This window comes from Toxotes jaculatrix, chromosome 4 (assembly GCF_017976425.1).
Source record: "Toxotes jaculatrix isolate fToxJac2 chromosome 4, fToxJac2.pri, whole genome shotgun sequence".
In the NCBI taxonomy this organism is placed as follows: Eukaryota; Metazoa; Chordata; class Actinopteri; family Toxotidae; genus Toxotes; species Toxotes jaculatrix.
In genome coordinates this window covers 3,232,627-3,248,883 of record NC_054397.1, presented here as the reverse complement: position 1 = coordinate 3,248,883, position 16,257 = coordinate 3,232,627, and the positions used below count along the sequence as shown (strand labels likewise).

General features: G+C 40.9%; 1 protein-coding gene across 1 annotated transcript in view; it reads left to right on the top strand.

The window, feature by feature from the left end:
• The first annotated feature begins 767 nt into the window (after positions 1-767).
• Positions 768-16,257, top strand: part of LOC121180410 (voltage-dependent T-type calcium channel subunit alpha-1I-like) — a 131,026-nt gene continuing 115,536 nt past the window's right edge. Inside the window, exon 1 of the mRNA XM_041035802.1 lies at positions 768-796. Within this exon, the coding sequence (XP_040891736.1) occupies positions 783-796 (14 nt within the window). The 5' untranslated portion in view covers positions 768-782. The remainder of the gene's footprint in view (positions 797-16,257) is intronic.

The window sequence follows — 16,257 nt, the reverse complement described above, 5'->3', positions numbered from 1 at the left end:
GGAAAATGGAAGTAGCTGTCCAAGACGGCAGACTTTATATAAGTATGTCGTAAATTCTTTATGGTCGTGCTTGCGCAACTCACCTTTATCGTTGACTCAGATCGTGCTGTGACAAACCCCCTGTAACATGACGAACTGTGTAATTTTAACCCGAACCATACCCCATAGAATAAAGTTTTATTTTTGCATCAGGGTTTTGAAAGGCAGTTGACAGCTGATGTCATCCTGTTGGTCTGGGTGTCTGGTCAAAAATCGCATCTGTGAAATTGCTTCTGCAGTGAAATAACAAATAATTTGTTTTGTTGTCAGGTACTTTTTGGTTTAGTTTGTTTCTATGTTTTTCTGACAAGCAGCTTGTCTTCTCTCTTTCTCTCATCCCAGACCGTTGGGTTGCCATGACGAGCGAGGAGGAGGAGGGCCCCAGCGTTGCAACATCAACAGCAGCGATACCGTCAGCGGCAGCAATCTCCGGGGTAACAACAGCCATAGCCAGGGGCGACAGCAATGACGCCGTCACGTCCTCCTCCCCCCGCAGACCCTCCCCATACCACCTCCCATGTCCCAAGGAAAAGGAAGAGAAAGAGGAGGAAATAGAAGAGGAGGAGATTATTCAAGAAGAAAGGATTGAGAAGGAGGAGGAGGAGGTGGTGGAGTGTGAGGGGGATGATGAAGATGATGACAGCAGTGATGCCAGTGTGTTGGTAGTGCCCTACCCTGAGCTGGTACCTGTGGTCTTCTTCTGCCTCAAGCAGACAACCTGCCCTCGCAGCTGGTGCATCCGCATGGTCTCCAGCCCATATCCTTTCTATGCTGTGAATGAAGAAAATGTCAGTTTGGCGATTATCTCCCAAAGTGCTAATATCTTTCAGTATCTTAATCCATCATTGTTTACTCATTCAGCATCTTTCCATTTTCAGAATATAAAGAAAACATTAAGAAAGCCTTTAGAAAGTTGGATTTTCCATTAGTAGGTGATGGATTCAGCTATGAATCAACACCAACTCTGGCTTTTGGGTGTTTCATCTCACCTGGCAAGTTCACAGCAGCCCCAGTTCCAGGCTGAACTAGTAAATCGCACAACACACACAACATTTGACAACTCCAGTTCTTGCTTGCAGGTAGATTTAAAGCATAATTCAAAACATCAAACATAACACCATATTTAACAGAAACACATTATACTCCTGTGGTTATTATTTAATGTTCAGAGTGGACTGGCATCTGCATTTTATGTGTAATCCCACTTATATACTGGAGTAAGAGTTTTGAGGCCTTCTGTGTGACCAGAACAGATGCACATAAATGTAGAAACATTTGGTGGGTCTTCTGTACAGTGAGGAGCCAGATCAGGAGGAGCTCCAGGGCCAGCTGTGTGTATCATTCAGTACTTTTAGAGGTTACAGGCCACTGTTTACAAGGTTTCCTTTGATCTAGGCTATGAAAGACTTGCCATCCTCAATCCGCAGGGCACACATCTTTGCGTTTTTTGTAGTGTTTGGGCTTTCTATCACACCAGTGTACGCACAAACACACTCAAATTGCAGCTATTCCTGTGTAAGAAATGACAGGAGAGCTAGATACGGTACAAGCAGTACTCTGCGTTCGCCACCCGCCCCCAAGTTCAGCAGACACTGCTTATCAACCCTCTTAAGAGCAACACTTACAGTGAGGTGATGTGTGACTCACGCAAACTCCCCAAACACAGAGCTGATACATCTGTAAGTAGTAACACCGCTGAGTGTAAAGAGTGAGAATGAGCGTGTGGAAACGCAGAGATATGACTGACTGATTGAAATTCACTCAGGTGGAGACAGAGAAAACAAAAAGACGAGGGAAACAACAGAGGAGGACAAATGAAGGGAAAGCGAGAGGAAAGAAGAAGGAAACAGACAAATGAGAGGGTGGAGAGAAACAGAGGGAAAGAGGAAAAAAGATATACTGATAGTAAGAGACAAAGTGAGATGATATAAGAGGGATGTAAAGGCAGGAGAAGGAACAGGTGTGGTATAGACTTGTCTAAGTGTGTTTACTGTACAGCTGCGGTTTTGTTTGTTTGTAAGCATGTGAGTGTGTGTCTGTAACAGCCATAATTATATTAATTTGTGTGTTTGTCCCTAAATAAATTCCCCTAATAAATTCTTCCTAGGTACCAAGTCAGCTGACATAAGCGATTTACGTGACAGGGAGCCTGAATGAGATCCAGTGAAATGTTTCGCCTTCTTACCTTTCCATTAGGCAGGCATCGCATCAGCTTTTGGCTGGGCCTGACAATTTATAAGCAAATGGAGAGAAAGAGGCAGAGAAAACAGAGAGACAGGGGGAAAAAAGAGTTTCTTAATGGCCAAGCCAATCCATTCAGATCTAAATGAAATGTCTTCCAAAAGAAAATCTCTTAAGTCAGAGAAAAAAAAAAATACTTGGCTTTGTGTGTGTTTTGATCCTCTGTCTTTTATTCTGTCTCTGTCGGTCTCTTTCAGTCTCCTGCTGTCTTTTTCTATGTCTCTCTTACAAGTATCCCAGTGCTGTGTCCTGTGTTACCATGAAAAGCTCACAAGCGAATTAAGTAATAAGTAATTTTCTCCACTAGAATAACCTCTCGTGTCATGCACAGGCTGGCTGGCAGGAACAAACGCAGGTTCTGTTACGGCCCTGTGGTGCCACACAGTCAGAGACGAAAGTCAGAGAGAGATTTGCGCCAAAGAGCTAAGAATATGATCTCATCTGGACTCCTCTCAAAAACATGACAAGCATCAAACTCATTTCAAGGCAACGCTTGTTTATGTGATGTTCAGAGGAGTTGCACTGGAGCACAGGAGTCTGCCCTGTGGGTCAAATCTAATGCTGAGTCGCCTGTGGCTAGTTTGGCCGTTGTGCTGCAGTTGTTGCTGTTTCATGTCGTGCAGATATCGACTAACTAAATTATCCTATGCTATCGCTACATTTTGGTTTTAATGCTTACGTTACATGCTAATATGCTAAAGTTAGCTTCTTTTAGAATTGGCAGGCTAATCATGCAAACAGTGTCTAACAGCTTAGACTACTCAAACGTAACAAGACAGAGTAGTGCTCTGCTTTACACTCTTTGCTCCATTAATTGGTCACGGGTAAGGTTGTGTGGCTAATAGATATGGGCTTGTAGTTGTGTTAATTTTGTTTGAGGAGATCTTAAAAGGTCCAACACGTCCCTCTTTGTGTCCTCAAACAGGATTACCACTTCACCACCGTGTCTCAGCATTCAATCAAATCACTGTGACTGAATGAGAGGAAATACGAGTGAAAAGAGCCCACTGTGTGTGTGTGTGTGTGTGTGTGTGTGTGTGTCCTTGTTACTTCCCTAAAATGAAAAGGCTTGTATTGACCAGGTCCACTTTCTCTCATTGTGAGTTCAGATTGAGTGGTGCAGTAAATTGATCCACAAGTGAAATCTTCTTTGTGTGCATGAGTACATTCAGTCCACTCCCAGAACATGTCTGCGTGTATGTGTGCATGTGCTTCACATACACGCAGGCAAAGAGGGATGTTGGCAAAGTTTGGCTGAAGACGTAACGGAACTGATTTGACAAAAAAAGAAAGGAGGAAGTGCTGTAATCTACCTTGCTGATTATGCAAAAATTGAGGAAATGAATAATGAATGAGTTAAATAATAACAAGGAAATGGAAAAGGAAAGAATTAAGATAAATGCATCTGTCCTTACTGTTAATTTAGATTTTTTCCAGCCTGGGCCTTATTTCCATAGTTTTGTCCATCATTAGTATTCGTTATGATAACATTTTACTCAAGTACAAGATCTGGGGCTGCAGAGCCACCTACATTCATTAGAGACGCACGTTACTAACCATAGTATCCGCTGTAATCAAGATAGCAGTTGGTTAAACTTTGCAGTTTACAATATAATAAGTTTTAGTGCATTTTCATGTTGTTCCACTTCTTAATAAATAATGTGGAAAACAAAGCTGCAGTTTTGTTTAAAATGTCTCTGACCATCAGCAACATGCGTTGCTTTATTGACCACAAGGAAACTGGTGTGTAAGGTGCAAAGATGTCTTTCATTGTGACCTGCAGCCTTTTTTTTGGTTGTTGTTGTTGTTGCAGAGCTCCACATTTCTCTTTAGTCTCTAACCACTAACAGCCAGACTGGTGAGGTGGATAACAGTCATAAAGCTGCAGTGAGACGGGTGGGAACTGAAAACTTAACTCAGCATTTGAGTGATCCGTGGTGACCTGGGAGGAAATTTAATGGCACTCTAACAAGAGTGTAGCTTGAAAGAAGGAGCTTTTATCATAAGAATTGTAAAATGGAAAATATAGAGTTCAAGTTGAAGAGCTAATGTGGAAAGGGGTCTAAAAAGAGAGAGAGCTAGGCTTAGAGTTTTAAGGCTTTCATGTTTCCCAGTTGTCTGGGTTTAAGGACTTCTTTGGTAGCTGCAGCCTCAGCTCCTCCTCCCTCTCCTTCTCTCTCTCTTTCTGTCTTTATCGCTTCTCTTCGCCCCTTCTCTTCTAGACAGTAAATCATGTGTGGTTTTCATTGCATTAAATCATTTTGCAGATGCAGAGGGAGGGCGTCAGTGAGGCGGAGATGGATAGTTGTCAGTCAACATTAAAATAGAACGCCTCTGGCAATTCACAGTAATAGACAGATCAAGCTTTTGTCACTCTGCACTTATTCCAAATCGCCGTTGGACATAATTTTTCCGTTTACCTCCTGTCTTTTATTTGCACTTAATGTTTTTTTTTGTTGCTTACTATGAGTAGTAGACTTATGTGTTATGCAGCTGCTCATTTTAGTACGAGTGCCGGTCTTTAGTGATGTCATTCATTCTAACGGACACCCAAATTGTCCATTTTACCATTGATTCATTGTCTTTGTGAGACAAGAAAGACAAAAACAGGCTGTTTTTGAGACAGAACGGTTGTACAGAAGGTGGATATTGCTGTAAAATATAATGGATATCATTCCCTATGATGTATAAAAGTGTGATATTGGTAAATTAAAGCACAGCCTAAGTTAATGTTGCAGGTAATGCACATTTAGATTTTACGGCCTCAGATACTGAAAGTGACTCAAGATGCTTTAAATGATGGGGTGAGTGAAAACCCACCAAAGCAGTGAATTTGTGGACTTTGGTGTTGATTCTCAGTGTGATATGCAGTGATAGCAACTCTCTCACAAAACGATAAGCCATTTTGTTTCAATGTCCATATCAAAAATTGTTTGTAATGTAGCTTTATATTCAGAACCTGTTTGCTGGATGAGTGGATCTGAGGAAAAGTGGTATTAATTAAACAGTTTTCTGAGGAAAAAGGCCCAAATTGTTTCCTCCAGCTACAATTTATAGCACTTAGCTTTGTGTATCTGTCCACTCTTTATGTATCTGTCTGGACACAAGCAAAACTTTATCTCATTGAATGTTACCCAGAGGCATTCCTTCCTGCTGTATTTTGTTGAAAATGGTGTGTGGAGAGCACTTGAAAAAAAAATAAATTCAGTTTACTGAATCGAAAAAACCAAAACAAAGGTGGTTAAAAGAAATGCTTTTGTTGGAACTGACTTTTCTGGTTTCCACGCTGGATAACACATTCAAACTGCAGTGCTGCCAACAGTCTTACCATCCCTGTGAAATTGCTATTTGTTTTTACTAAATTGTACATTTCCCATGCTGAATCGGCTGCAAAGTAGCATCAGAAACAAAACGTCAAAGCAAACACGTCACGGTCTGAGGTTTCTTCTCCCTGCTCTGTGCAACAAAGCTGTGTTCAACGGGGACTACTGTCATTGTATCCACATCTGTGTGATGCCACTGATGCTGGGCTGAAAGTGATGAGAGAGCAGAGAGCGGAGCTGTGAATGTCATGTTCACCAGCTCACGGGCAGAGACGCAACTGAGCTCACGCACATAGAGAAGGGATAATCAGAACAACATGGGGGAAGGGATTAATGGAGATCATTTCAATGTCTGAGATGTAAAATACTGCTCTCTTGTACCTGTGGACTGGAAGGCGGGAGGGACAGGAGGGACAGGAGGGACAGAAGGGAGATGTGTGGGGAGATAAAAACAGAGAGGAGAGAAGCAGGCTGTGCAAAGATGAACAGAGCACGTGGAGTGAATATATGTTCTGCTCCCAACCAAGTCTGATGGCAAGGGAAGGTCAGATTAATAGCTTCCAATTCACTTTCAATCTCCTCTGGACCAACACATGTGGCCCTCTGTGCCACTGGCATTATTACACACACACACACACAAACACACAAACATTCACAGATATCTAGAAAGACACACAAAGCTATATTCAGGGTGTAAACAGATACTGACAAACTTTGTGCCTTTTGTGAAAATGCTTTTGATTTGTGCACTTTTGAATTTAAGGAATTCCTCCATAAAAATAATATTTTGCTTATATACTCAGATCTGTTTGACTGGTCAGTCTTATAGCCATTTGCTCATCCTAGAGTGATACCTCTACTGAGCATCCCCTCGTTAAGCCCCCCCCGGTCATGTGATACCATGTCTTGCTGCCGATTGGTTTGGCGATGAGCAGCAGTGTAGCGACCTCTGATGCCTGTAATGGGCTGTTTGGACAAGACTTTGCCACTAAAATTATATGGGTTTCAAGTGTAGCATGCATGCATTACATCAGGGTGAGCACATTTTAATTAAAGAGGTGTCTGTGTGGAGGGGTGGTCATATACATGACGGTGGTTAATGGGTCTCCTGTCGTGTTGGCTTCTTCAGTGGAGTAATCATTGAACTCAAGCGGGTGATGTGATTGGATGACGACTGGATTAATGCCCCTGAACTGGACAAGATAGATCTAGAAGATATTTGCTCACCAGAGTTAATTGCTAAATTTATTTCCTGGCAGTGGCTGCAGGTGATACCTGTGTCTGATGATGTCCAGAGCTACTTTTTTTTGCTGAGCGGTGCTTGGCAGACAGAGTGGTTGTGCATGGTTCACTGCCCCCAGTAAGCACCAACAGTCACCAGAGGGGTATGATTCTCTTTTTGTTAAATGCGTTTAGAGACAGAGTCTTGGTTGGAAAAATACTTATCCATACTTGTATATTTGTCATTTTCCCAATCTACTCTTTTAATTCCTGGGGAAATCAAAAGTGGAGAGTTTCTTCCATCTTCTTTTTGATATTTGAGGCTTTATTGATATTTTGTTTTCTTGTTTTGCATAGACCTGCAAAGCCTTTTGAGACAGTAATTGCTGTCTATATGAATAGACTTGACAAGACCTGTATAGTTCTGGCAGGGCACCATAGGATGATATGCTTTGCTGCTGCTCTTGGCATATGTCTCTGCAGCCTCCATCTGCTTTGCTTTAATTTTTTTTCCTTTTTTTTTGGTTTTGTTGAATCCTGGAAGATCCTTAATTTACTTTTTCTTGATTGCACAGAGGTGAATGCGCCCAGGGGTCGTTTTGTGATATGGCAGGGGCATTAAAAAAATGTTTTGCCATCACCATTTTTCATACACAGTGATATGACTCCATACTTTCTACTGCATGGCTCGCTCCATATTCCCATCCGTGAAATCTAGACAAAAGGACCATAGATCAGATTCAGGCCTTCCAAACCTGATCCTCAGATTTAGCTAATGATGTCTAACATTGCTCTGCGCTAACATTTTCCATGAGACCTGAACTCTTGCCAGTGCCATTTATTGGCTGGAGTTAGGTGGTGCAACATTAGTTTGTTTGTAGTTTGCTGAAACTTTTAGGAATGATGCATTTCACTGCTGCCGTCCAGCCTTCAAAATTACACTTTGGATTTCCAAGGGGGAAACACAATTGTTTACCGAAACTAAAGGGCACATTTGTTATTGATTGAACGAAACAAAGATTTCATCAGTCAGAGGGGATGACATGTTTACTCGTCTTAATTTGTATAAGTGCTTTGTTGTCTCTGATTTCATGCTGAGCTCTCACCTGTGACAAAAAATCATTACTGTAGGATTTGTTTTCTTTTTCTCAGACTAAGGTTTGACTGAGATATTAATTAGGTTATGAACTGTACATAAAACTGGGTTCACCTCCTGATCAAAGACTCAACAATCTTCTGTTGTTTTAGTAAACGGGTTTAGTTGGACACTCAGGGTTTTGGTGATACATTAGCCCTTTCAGTGTCTCTGCAGTGTGCGTGTGCAGTGGTCAGTGTTTCTACCTATAGAAAGGGATACGGGTTGTGGTTGTGTTGCTGGAGGGAATAGAACTGACAGCTGGTCTCCCTCTTAGGGACACTCCTGTCTCATAACTGGACATGCAGCAGGGATGAAGAGTAAACTTATTTATGAAAACATGTTGGAATGGACAGTGTCAGCAGTTGTCAGCAGCTGTGATGGAAAAAGACATCCTCTGTCTTCATCCCTTTGTTTCCTCTACATAATTAGTGTTTCCATCCTCTCCAGTTTCTTCTTCCGCTCTACATCATTTCTTTTTATACTCCCTCTCTCTCTTACCGTCTTGACGTGTATTTCTTTGGCTCTCTCCCATGCTCTCCCAGCCGCAGTGCTTATGCTAATGCCGTTATTAATCATTATGGTAATGTGACTGTTAATCACTATGCTAATGTCACTGTACCTACCTGTCAAACTGGTGGAAAGGCTGCATACAAGGACCTGTCAGTTCCTCTTTTTCTTTTGGTTACCTCATCATCTTAAATCTTCCCCTGTCCCTTTGTGTATTCAGTAGCTCTTTAAAATGTATATCCATTTTATTTCTCATATGATTTTGAAGTAATCTTTTCCCTAACCTTCTTTACTGCTTCATTTCCCGTTTTCCTTTCTCCCATCAGACTGTTAAACGCCACCAGTCTCCCTGTTTATCACTGTTGTTTTCTATTTCACCATGATCGAACTGAAACAATATTGCTGATGCAGTTCACAAACTAAAATTACAGCTGAAATCACTAAAAAGCCTCCTTCAAGCAAAACTGTGTGCATTTGAATTCTTTGCCAGATGGTTCTGCTCTGATTAGCTGTTTTAGTTATGTCTCTTCTCTTTCTTCCTGTTTTGTTTCCCTACCTATTGCCCCTCCCCCCCCCTTCCTCCTCTGCTTCTCCTCCCTTTGAAATGTTTGCTGCCACATGTTGACAGAGCGGTGTGACGCAGGCAGGGAATAGGCACCCACGAGGAAATCCCACTGATGGCATGTGTGTGCAGAGAGATGTGTGTGAATCAGATTATGTACCAAACGCTCGCTGTGTTTTTCCCCCAAGCTTTTCCATTGGACAGAAAACAACAGGAGCATTCATGTTTGTCGGTATATGCACTGTTGCATGGTTATGTGTGTTTTTGTGTGTATGCATTATATTTTCAGAGAGTGTGTGTGTGTATGTGTATGTGTGTGTGTGTGTGTGTTATAAGTGATTGCTACTGACAGCAGTCATCAAAACCAGGCACCACCACTCCCTGTCTCTGCCAAGCCGAGAACAGTGGATCAAAAATGAGGATTGGAAATGTGTGTTTATTTGTGTGTGTGCGTGTGTGTGTGTGTGTGTACAGCACCAAAAATAACAACACTTTTTTTTATAAGGAATATTTGATTAAGCTGATTGTCGCTGGGATGCTATCTCCGTGTTGTTGTTTTCTGCTAAGGGAAGACTTTGTTCACCACAATTTACAGTAAACAACCAACACAGTTGTGAAAATGTTGAGGATGATAGAAAGCAAAGAGGAAGGAGCAGACCAGGGTTTAACATGCAACTTTGCTGCTTGTTGAGCACGTGAGTCATTGAATTAAATTTTTAAAACAGTGCTGCATATGGTATTTTTAAGAGCTGATGTATTATTGTATTAAACAGGAAAACCTTTACCTTCGCTTTAAGCTGTGATATGACTGACTAATTTAAACTGTAATTACCTGCAAAACTAACTATGAGCATATATAAAAATAATAAAATATAATAAAGCCCCCAAAACAGCAAAGGTGCTGAAAAGTACTGTGATATTTTCTCTCTATAATAGAGTCAGTTCAGTCTGAGGAAATAATCCAGTACGTCATAAAATCCTTTATTTAACCTCACAAATGCATTAATATTTACTGTGACCAAAGTTATGATTCATCATACGTACTTGCACAACAGTCGTGTTGGAAGATAAAATAATCTCTCTTCTAAAGTAAAACTTGTTGAATTTCAAGCAGCAGTTTCTTTCCAACATGGAGGTAAGTTGTTTTGGAATGAACACCTTCATACAGTACATTCTGCAGGCTCTACACCATCTTTTATCACAGCATTGGCAGATCCTATTTCACTGAATAGACAATTTGTCCCTTGGCAATTCATTTTAACAGTCAACCTTTCCCCAGTTAACCGTTCTGTTACATCCATAAGTTTCACTTCTTACAGCAGTTAGAGCCAGCATTAGCAATGGCACGGACAAATGAGATAGCTTAATAAAATGTCTGAGGGCCGCGGAACAGAGCACGAGTGCTTTTCAGTTTAATTTGCTGACTGTCACTGGTGCGAGTGGAGGGTAACATCTGCAGAAGTGGAAACAGAGAGGCAGAGATATAAAATTAATCTGAAATTTGTAACCCAGAGTAGGATCTTATTCTCTCTAATTTATTTAAAAGTAATGGTGCTACCTTTATCCTTTCAATTATTCATGGCTTCTACACAGCATTTTATAGTGTCAGTGGGTTGTTGTGTTATGTAACGTCACTGTTCTTCAACCATTAATGAAGCTAAAGCTCTGAGTTTCGTTTCTTGTGGTGGTAGATGGTGGAACAAGATGAAGTCTTATAAAAAAAAAAGAGAAAACCTTTCACGAAAGAAGCAGAGGAAGCAAAGAGGTTGCACCTTGTCTCAATTATTATTTTGTTTTTTGTTTTTTTTTTCTTAAAATTATAGAACATTACCAATTAAATTAGCCAAAAAATACAATAATGCTTTGCTCATTTATTGCAAAAATCCATTTTTAGGTTTTTCCCCACACCACATCACACGGCCCCTCTGTGCCCCTCAGTCACCTCTGACCCCTCTGTGCCTCAGGGTGAGACCGAGCTCAACAAAAACATCATATCCACCTTTTTTCTTGGCTTTAAATTTCACCCACCTCATCACAATTTCATGGATCAATTGTGTCCTTTTTTTTTCCCTTGGCCTCTCACAGCTGTGCAGTCCTCTGTGATGTAGCTTGGCCTATTGTGCTGAATGTGGTCTATAATATTTAATTAATGTTTCATTTGTTTAGAGGGAGTGATCAATAACTCAATAGTGACATCAATAGTTCTCTAAGCCATCAGGTGGATGGTATTGATTGAGGATGGACGGATGTGGTTTGGCTGGATCTTTGCGTTCCTCTGCGATTTTTCAAGTGGATCATAGAGCTTTGTCTGGTAATACTCTGATTTAGTGAACGCTTCAGGTTCTTTAATTGAATGAAGAGTAGTGACTACATATGTACTGTAGGTGTTATTTGATACGTAAATGTTTATGTCACAGCAAACAGCGTACCTTAATAGTACATTTCTGAGTCATAAACAAAGTACTTGGACTATTTCTTTTGACATAGGTTGTTTTTGTTTGTAAAACAGCACGTAGCACGTAGTTTTTACATGCAACCATGGTCCTGACATTAAGCAAAGGAGTAAGTACTTCTGTAATGTATGAACAGCAACGTAAAAACTTGTTGTTTGCCATGTTTAGATAGTAAAAATTTAAAAAAATGCTACTAAGTCTGGAAATCTATAGTTATCTATAGTATAGTTTAACTACTTTAACAAGTAGTCAGATCCCATTGAAATGTTGATCCTGCTGACCGTATTTCCTCCCTGTGTGTCATGTTTGCATTAACCGCCCACCCCCCCCCTTACAGACAGTCCCCTGCTACCGACAGTCCCCCCCCTGCCCCGTCACAGACAGCCCTGTGCCACTGATGTCACGTATTGTTGTTGCTCTGCCGTCATGCTGGTTGCTGCCAATACATATTACTGTCAGTTTGGCATCGCCTACTGAGCCTGCAGGTGCTGAAATAACACAGTGGCTCCTGTAGAGAGACGGTGAGAGGGTGTACAACACCTGGCTGTGTGGAAAGGTAAGGGGTCATCCAAGGTGAGCAGCAGCTTTCAAAGAACCACAGACTCAGTAATTAGCACAGCAGGTTTCCTGTGCGTGGGGTTGGATGTGTGTGTGTGTGTCAGCATCACCTTTGTTGTTTTTCTCCTCTGTTTCCTTCCTCCTCCCTCCTCTCAGTCCTTTCATCCCTTGCTTTTGTTTTCCTGCACCTCACAGCCGTCTGTGTCGCCATGGTGATGTATAGAAGTCAGGTGGTCTGACCCTGCGCTGGTTATGAGTTCCCTCAGTCCTGCGTGTGTGTGTGTGTGTGTGTGTTATTTATAACAGCCTGTCTGGCAATCCTCAGAGAACCAAACACTTACGTGGAACTTTTTTTCTGATAACTTCAGTTCACTAGAAAGACTTTCACTCGACTCCTGTAGTTATAACTGACAAGGCATTTGTGCAACTTTACATGGTAAGAACAAAGAAAATGCCTTATTGTAATAAATAGTAGTTGCTATTTTCAAGTTCATTAGTTTTTCTATAATGATTATGTTACTTTTAATGACATTCACATCAGTTAATAAGTCAGTGAAGCTGATTTACAGCAGGTAAACACATGCGAGAAGGCAGGAAAACTGAGAGGAAGTATTAGAAAATAAAAACGTAAAACACACTGCAGAAACAGTCCACATTATATTATCTGATGGCTGATTAGTCACCTGTGACTGAACAGGTGACTTAAAAAAAAAGTAGTAGTAGTTTTATTTTTTAGAAGTTTTAATCTTATTTAAAAAAAAAAAAAAAAGACATTCTTAGATCGGACGTTGGCTGAGTAAACTGAGACTGACTCAAATGAAGCCATTCTCCCAAGTTTGGTAAATGACAGTCATTAGTCTGTCATTAACTCTCGCCTCCGATGATTGCTGTCTGCATGGCGCTATCTTGGGAACTGTTGACTGGCATGTGTTAATGTGTTAATGTGTTGTGTGTGTTTGTGTGTGTGTGTGTGTGTGTGTGTGTGTGTGTGTACAAGTGCATGTTTGTGTACTTTTGTTCTGAGAACCGAAATTAGCGTCTCAATTTAGGAAGCCTCTCGTTCCCGCTGAAAGCGATACTTGTCCCTGCAGATACCACACTTTGTTCCTCTTGTTAAGATCATGAATATTAATATGTCACCTTGTTATGTCTCTGTCAAATTATGATGATGCCAAACAATACAAAATACCGAGGACAGAACACTCCCAAACACTGTCAAACACTCATTCTAACAATTTCGGACTAATTGACCTCCCCACCCACAGATGATGTTAGAGGGATGCAGAACAAAGAGACACAGAGACAGAGAAAAAAATATATCGGGCTAAAGATGCTGTAGATGAGAAAGAAAGGAATAAAAGAAGAAGATGTTGAGTGACAGGAGGAGTGAATTCAGGGTGTAGGCAGTGGGGAAAATTAAGAAATGGTTAAGGAAAGACAGTGGAGGGAGGAAGACTCGAGACTTCGATGACGTCAGACTTACAGTTTAGATCTTGTTTTTATATTTATGGCCTACGGTCCTGTCGGATGTGATGATGATGACAACAAGAAATAAGAAACACAAACAGTTAAACAGTGACACTGTTACATTTTCTTTATTTACCTTTATGTAAACATCCATCAGAGTTTGCAGGCTGACGTCTTGGTTCAGATTTGACCTCATGTTTTTGCCACAGTACTTTTCGATTTTCACTGTCAGAGCAAGCGAACACCTTCAATCAGGGTTGTTTTTGTTAATTAATAACAAAAACAATATCATTTAAAAAATGAAATGACATATTATTTTATACATAATCTTTATAAATGTGATTTTTGATTTGAGAGGATGTTTGTAAGAAAGGGAGATGGATGGATGGAAAGAGGGAGAGACGCAGGTGATCAGCAGCGCATGAAGTTACTGCTGCTTACAATGCAAGGTCTGCTACACAAACACACTGAGGCTGACACACACACACACACACACTTGTTTTGTTTTTGCTCTCATTAACTCGTTCTCTCATCTCTTTTCTGACCTTTCCCTTACACTCCATCTCTCTCTCCCTATCTCCTTTACCTCCTTCTTTGCCTTTTTTTTTTCTGGATCAAGGTTCATCTCCACCATTTGTTCTCATTATCTTGCTCTTTAAGCAGCTTTTATGTCTTTTGAATTCAGGTGAAGGCTGGAAGGAGCTCATGTGAGCTTTAAACTTAGTTGTGGTAAATCAGACTTTAATTCACCAACATTTCCGTGTTGCTGACAGAACAAAAAATGCATTCTGACTATGAATGTATAGAATTACGATGTGGAGCAGTATTAATGTTTAGTAATCTATTGTAATACTTTATATTGTATTGCTTTGTGTGGTAATATGCAATAATTTCAATTGTCTTTATTCTATTTCATCATATTTTCTGTCACGGGTAGACACCGGTCTCAATATTTTGTATTTTTTTTTTTGCTCTGTCAGTAGTTGTGTTGCGTAATTGGTGGTCAGTCTGGTGCTGGGTTTTTTCTCTCAGTTACACAAGCCTGGAAACGCTGGAGGATGGAAATAGCAAGCATTAGTGGCTGTGGGCAGGACAGGAAACCTACACACTTAACATCCACATCATATTACCACCATACTACACTTCACATAAAGAGAGAAAGAAAGACAGACGGGAAAAAAGGAAAACAGAAAGCACAGAAAAGTCCCACCAGATGGTCTAAGGAAGAATCTGTGTGCATGTGTCTTTTCCTGTCTCACAAGCAGACTTCTATCTGTAATTGCAGACAGAGTGTTTCCCTGCTACTTCCATTTCCCATATCTTTCCTTCACCGCTTAAAGACACCTAAGTTGGCAGCTGTTAGTAAACCAGTGGAACTTTATCTGTCCCTTTCCATGCATTCAGTCCTCTCTGTCGCTGCACTTTATCTCCCTCAGTCCATTTCCAGGAGGTGATGGACTGTTAAATTAACTCATAGTACACTGATAATCTCACCTAAACCATGAATCTCCCGTCTATGTGTGTGTGTGTGTGTGTGTGTGGGCGTGTGTGTGAGCTCAGTTTTGGGCTTTCCGATGAGTTTGATCCCAGGTGGCACCTGCTAATACGAAAAGGATTAATAACACATTATTAAAGCAAACTGGGGTCTTGTTTGATCAATGGCAGCTCACTAAGACTTTATCAGTATACGATGTTTGTACAGACCGGATCCTTGATCACGATATCAGATGATAAACTTAAGGACTTAATTGATCAAAGTGTTGTTCTCCACACAAAACACACACATACACACAAACCCAAACACAGCATGCGCATATACACACACATAGCTTAGGGTTCCTAATATTTTTGTCAGCGCTGGTTGCCACAGCAACAGGGCAGAGCTTGTCTCAAGGAATCCTATGGCAGCTGTGCACTGGCCATCTGGGAGAGAAAAAGAGTGGGAGACAGACAGAGAGAGGGAGAAGTCAGAAATTTGAGGAGGTGGAAAGTTGAGTAATTCTTAAAAAAAAAAAAAAAGGTTTTATACGATTGAAACTTTATCATTTCTTTAATCGAGTAGCCTGTTTGAGGAACTGTAGCAGTTAGGGAAGCCCCCTCTGTCAAGCACGTATTTCCAAATACAAATCTAACTTGTTGGCACACAGTGTAAAACTGCAGTGTAGAGCCTCGTCTCACTAATACATAGACACTGGCCTGTGTGTACTGAGTGTGTACTGTGTGTGTTTGTGAGTTAGTTAAAAGTCACACTGCTTCTAAACTTAGGAGTCCCAGTTTATTTCTGATACTTGAAACTCAAATCCCTGACCTTCTTCTTCTTCTTCTTCTTCTTCTTCGTCTTCTTCTTCTGCTCCCTCTGAAACGATTGATGGGTGTTTCTTCCAGTCAGAGGAACAGGGAACTGACTAATCAGATTTTTGTGGTCATTTCCCTACACAGCTGACTAACTAGCTGGCTATACTTATGAAAAATAGCAACGGCAAAATGGCAACAGTGCAGATCTGTAAGAAATAACAGCTCTTAATCTGACAAATGACATGTGAAAAACATCCACTTTAAGTGCCCCTCGCAGCCCCTACCACAGCTTCCCACATGCCTGCTGACATTGATGGGTCTCATACTTCACTCCCCACTTATTGGCCAGGGGAAAACCAATTAAAATAACCCTTCCACTACAAGTTGGCTATAATGAACATGACGTCAGGCTGAGTGAATGAATGAAGTGAAACAAAATTTAGTCCGACTGTC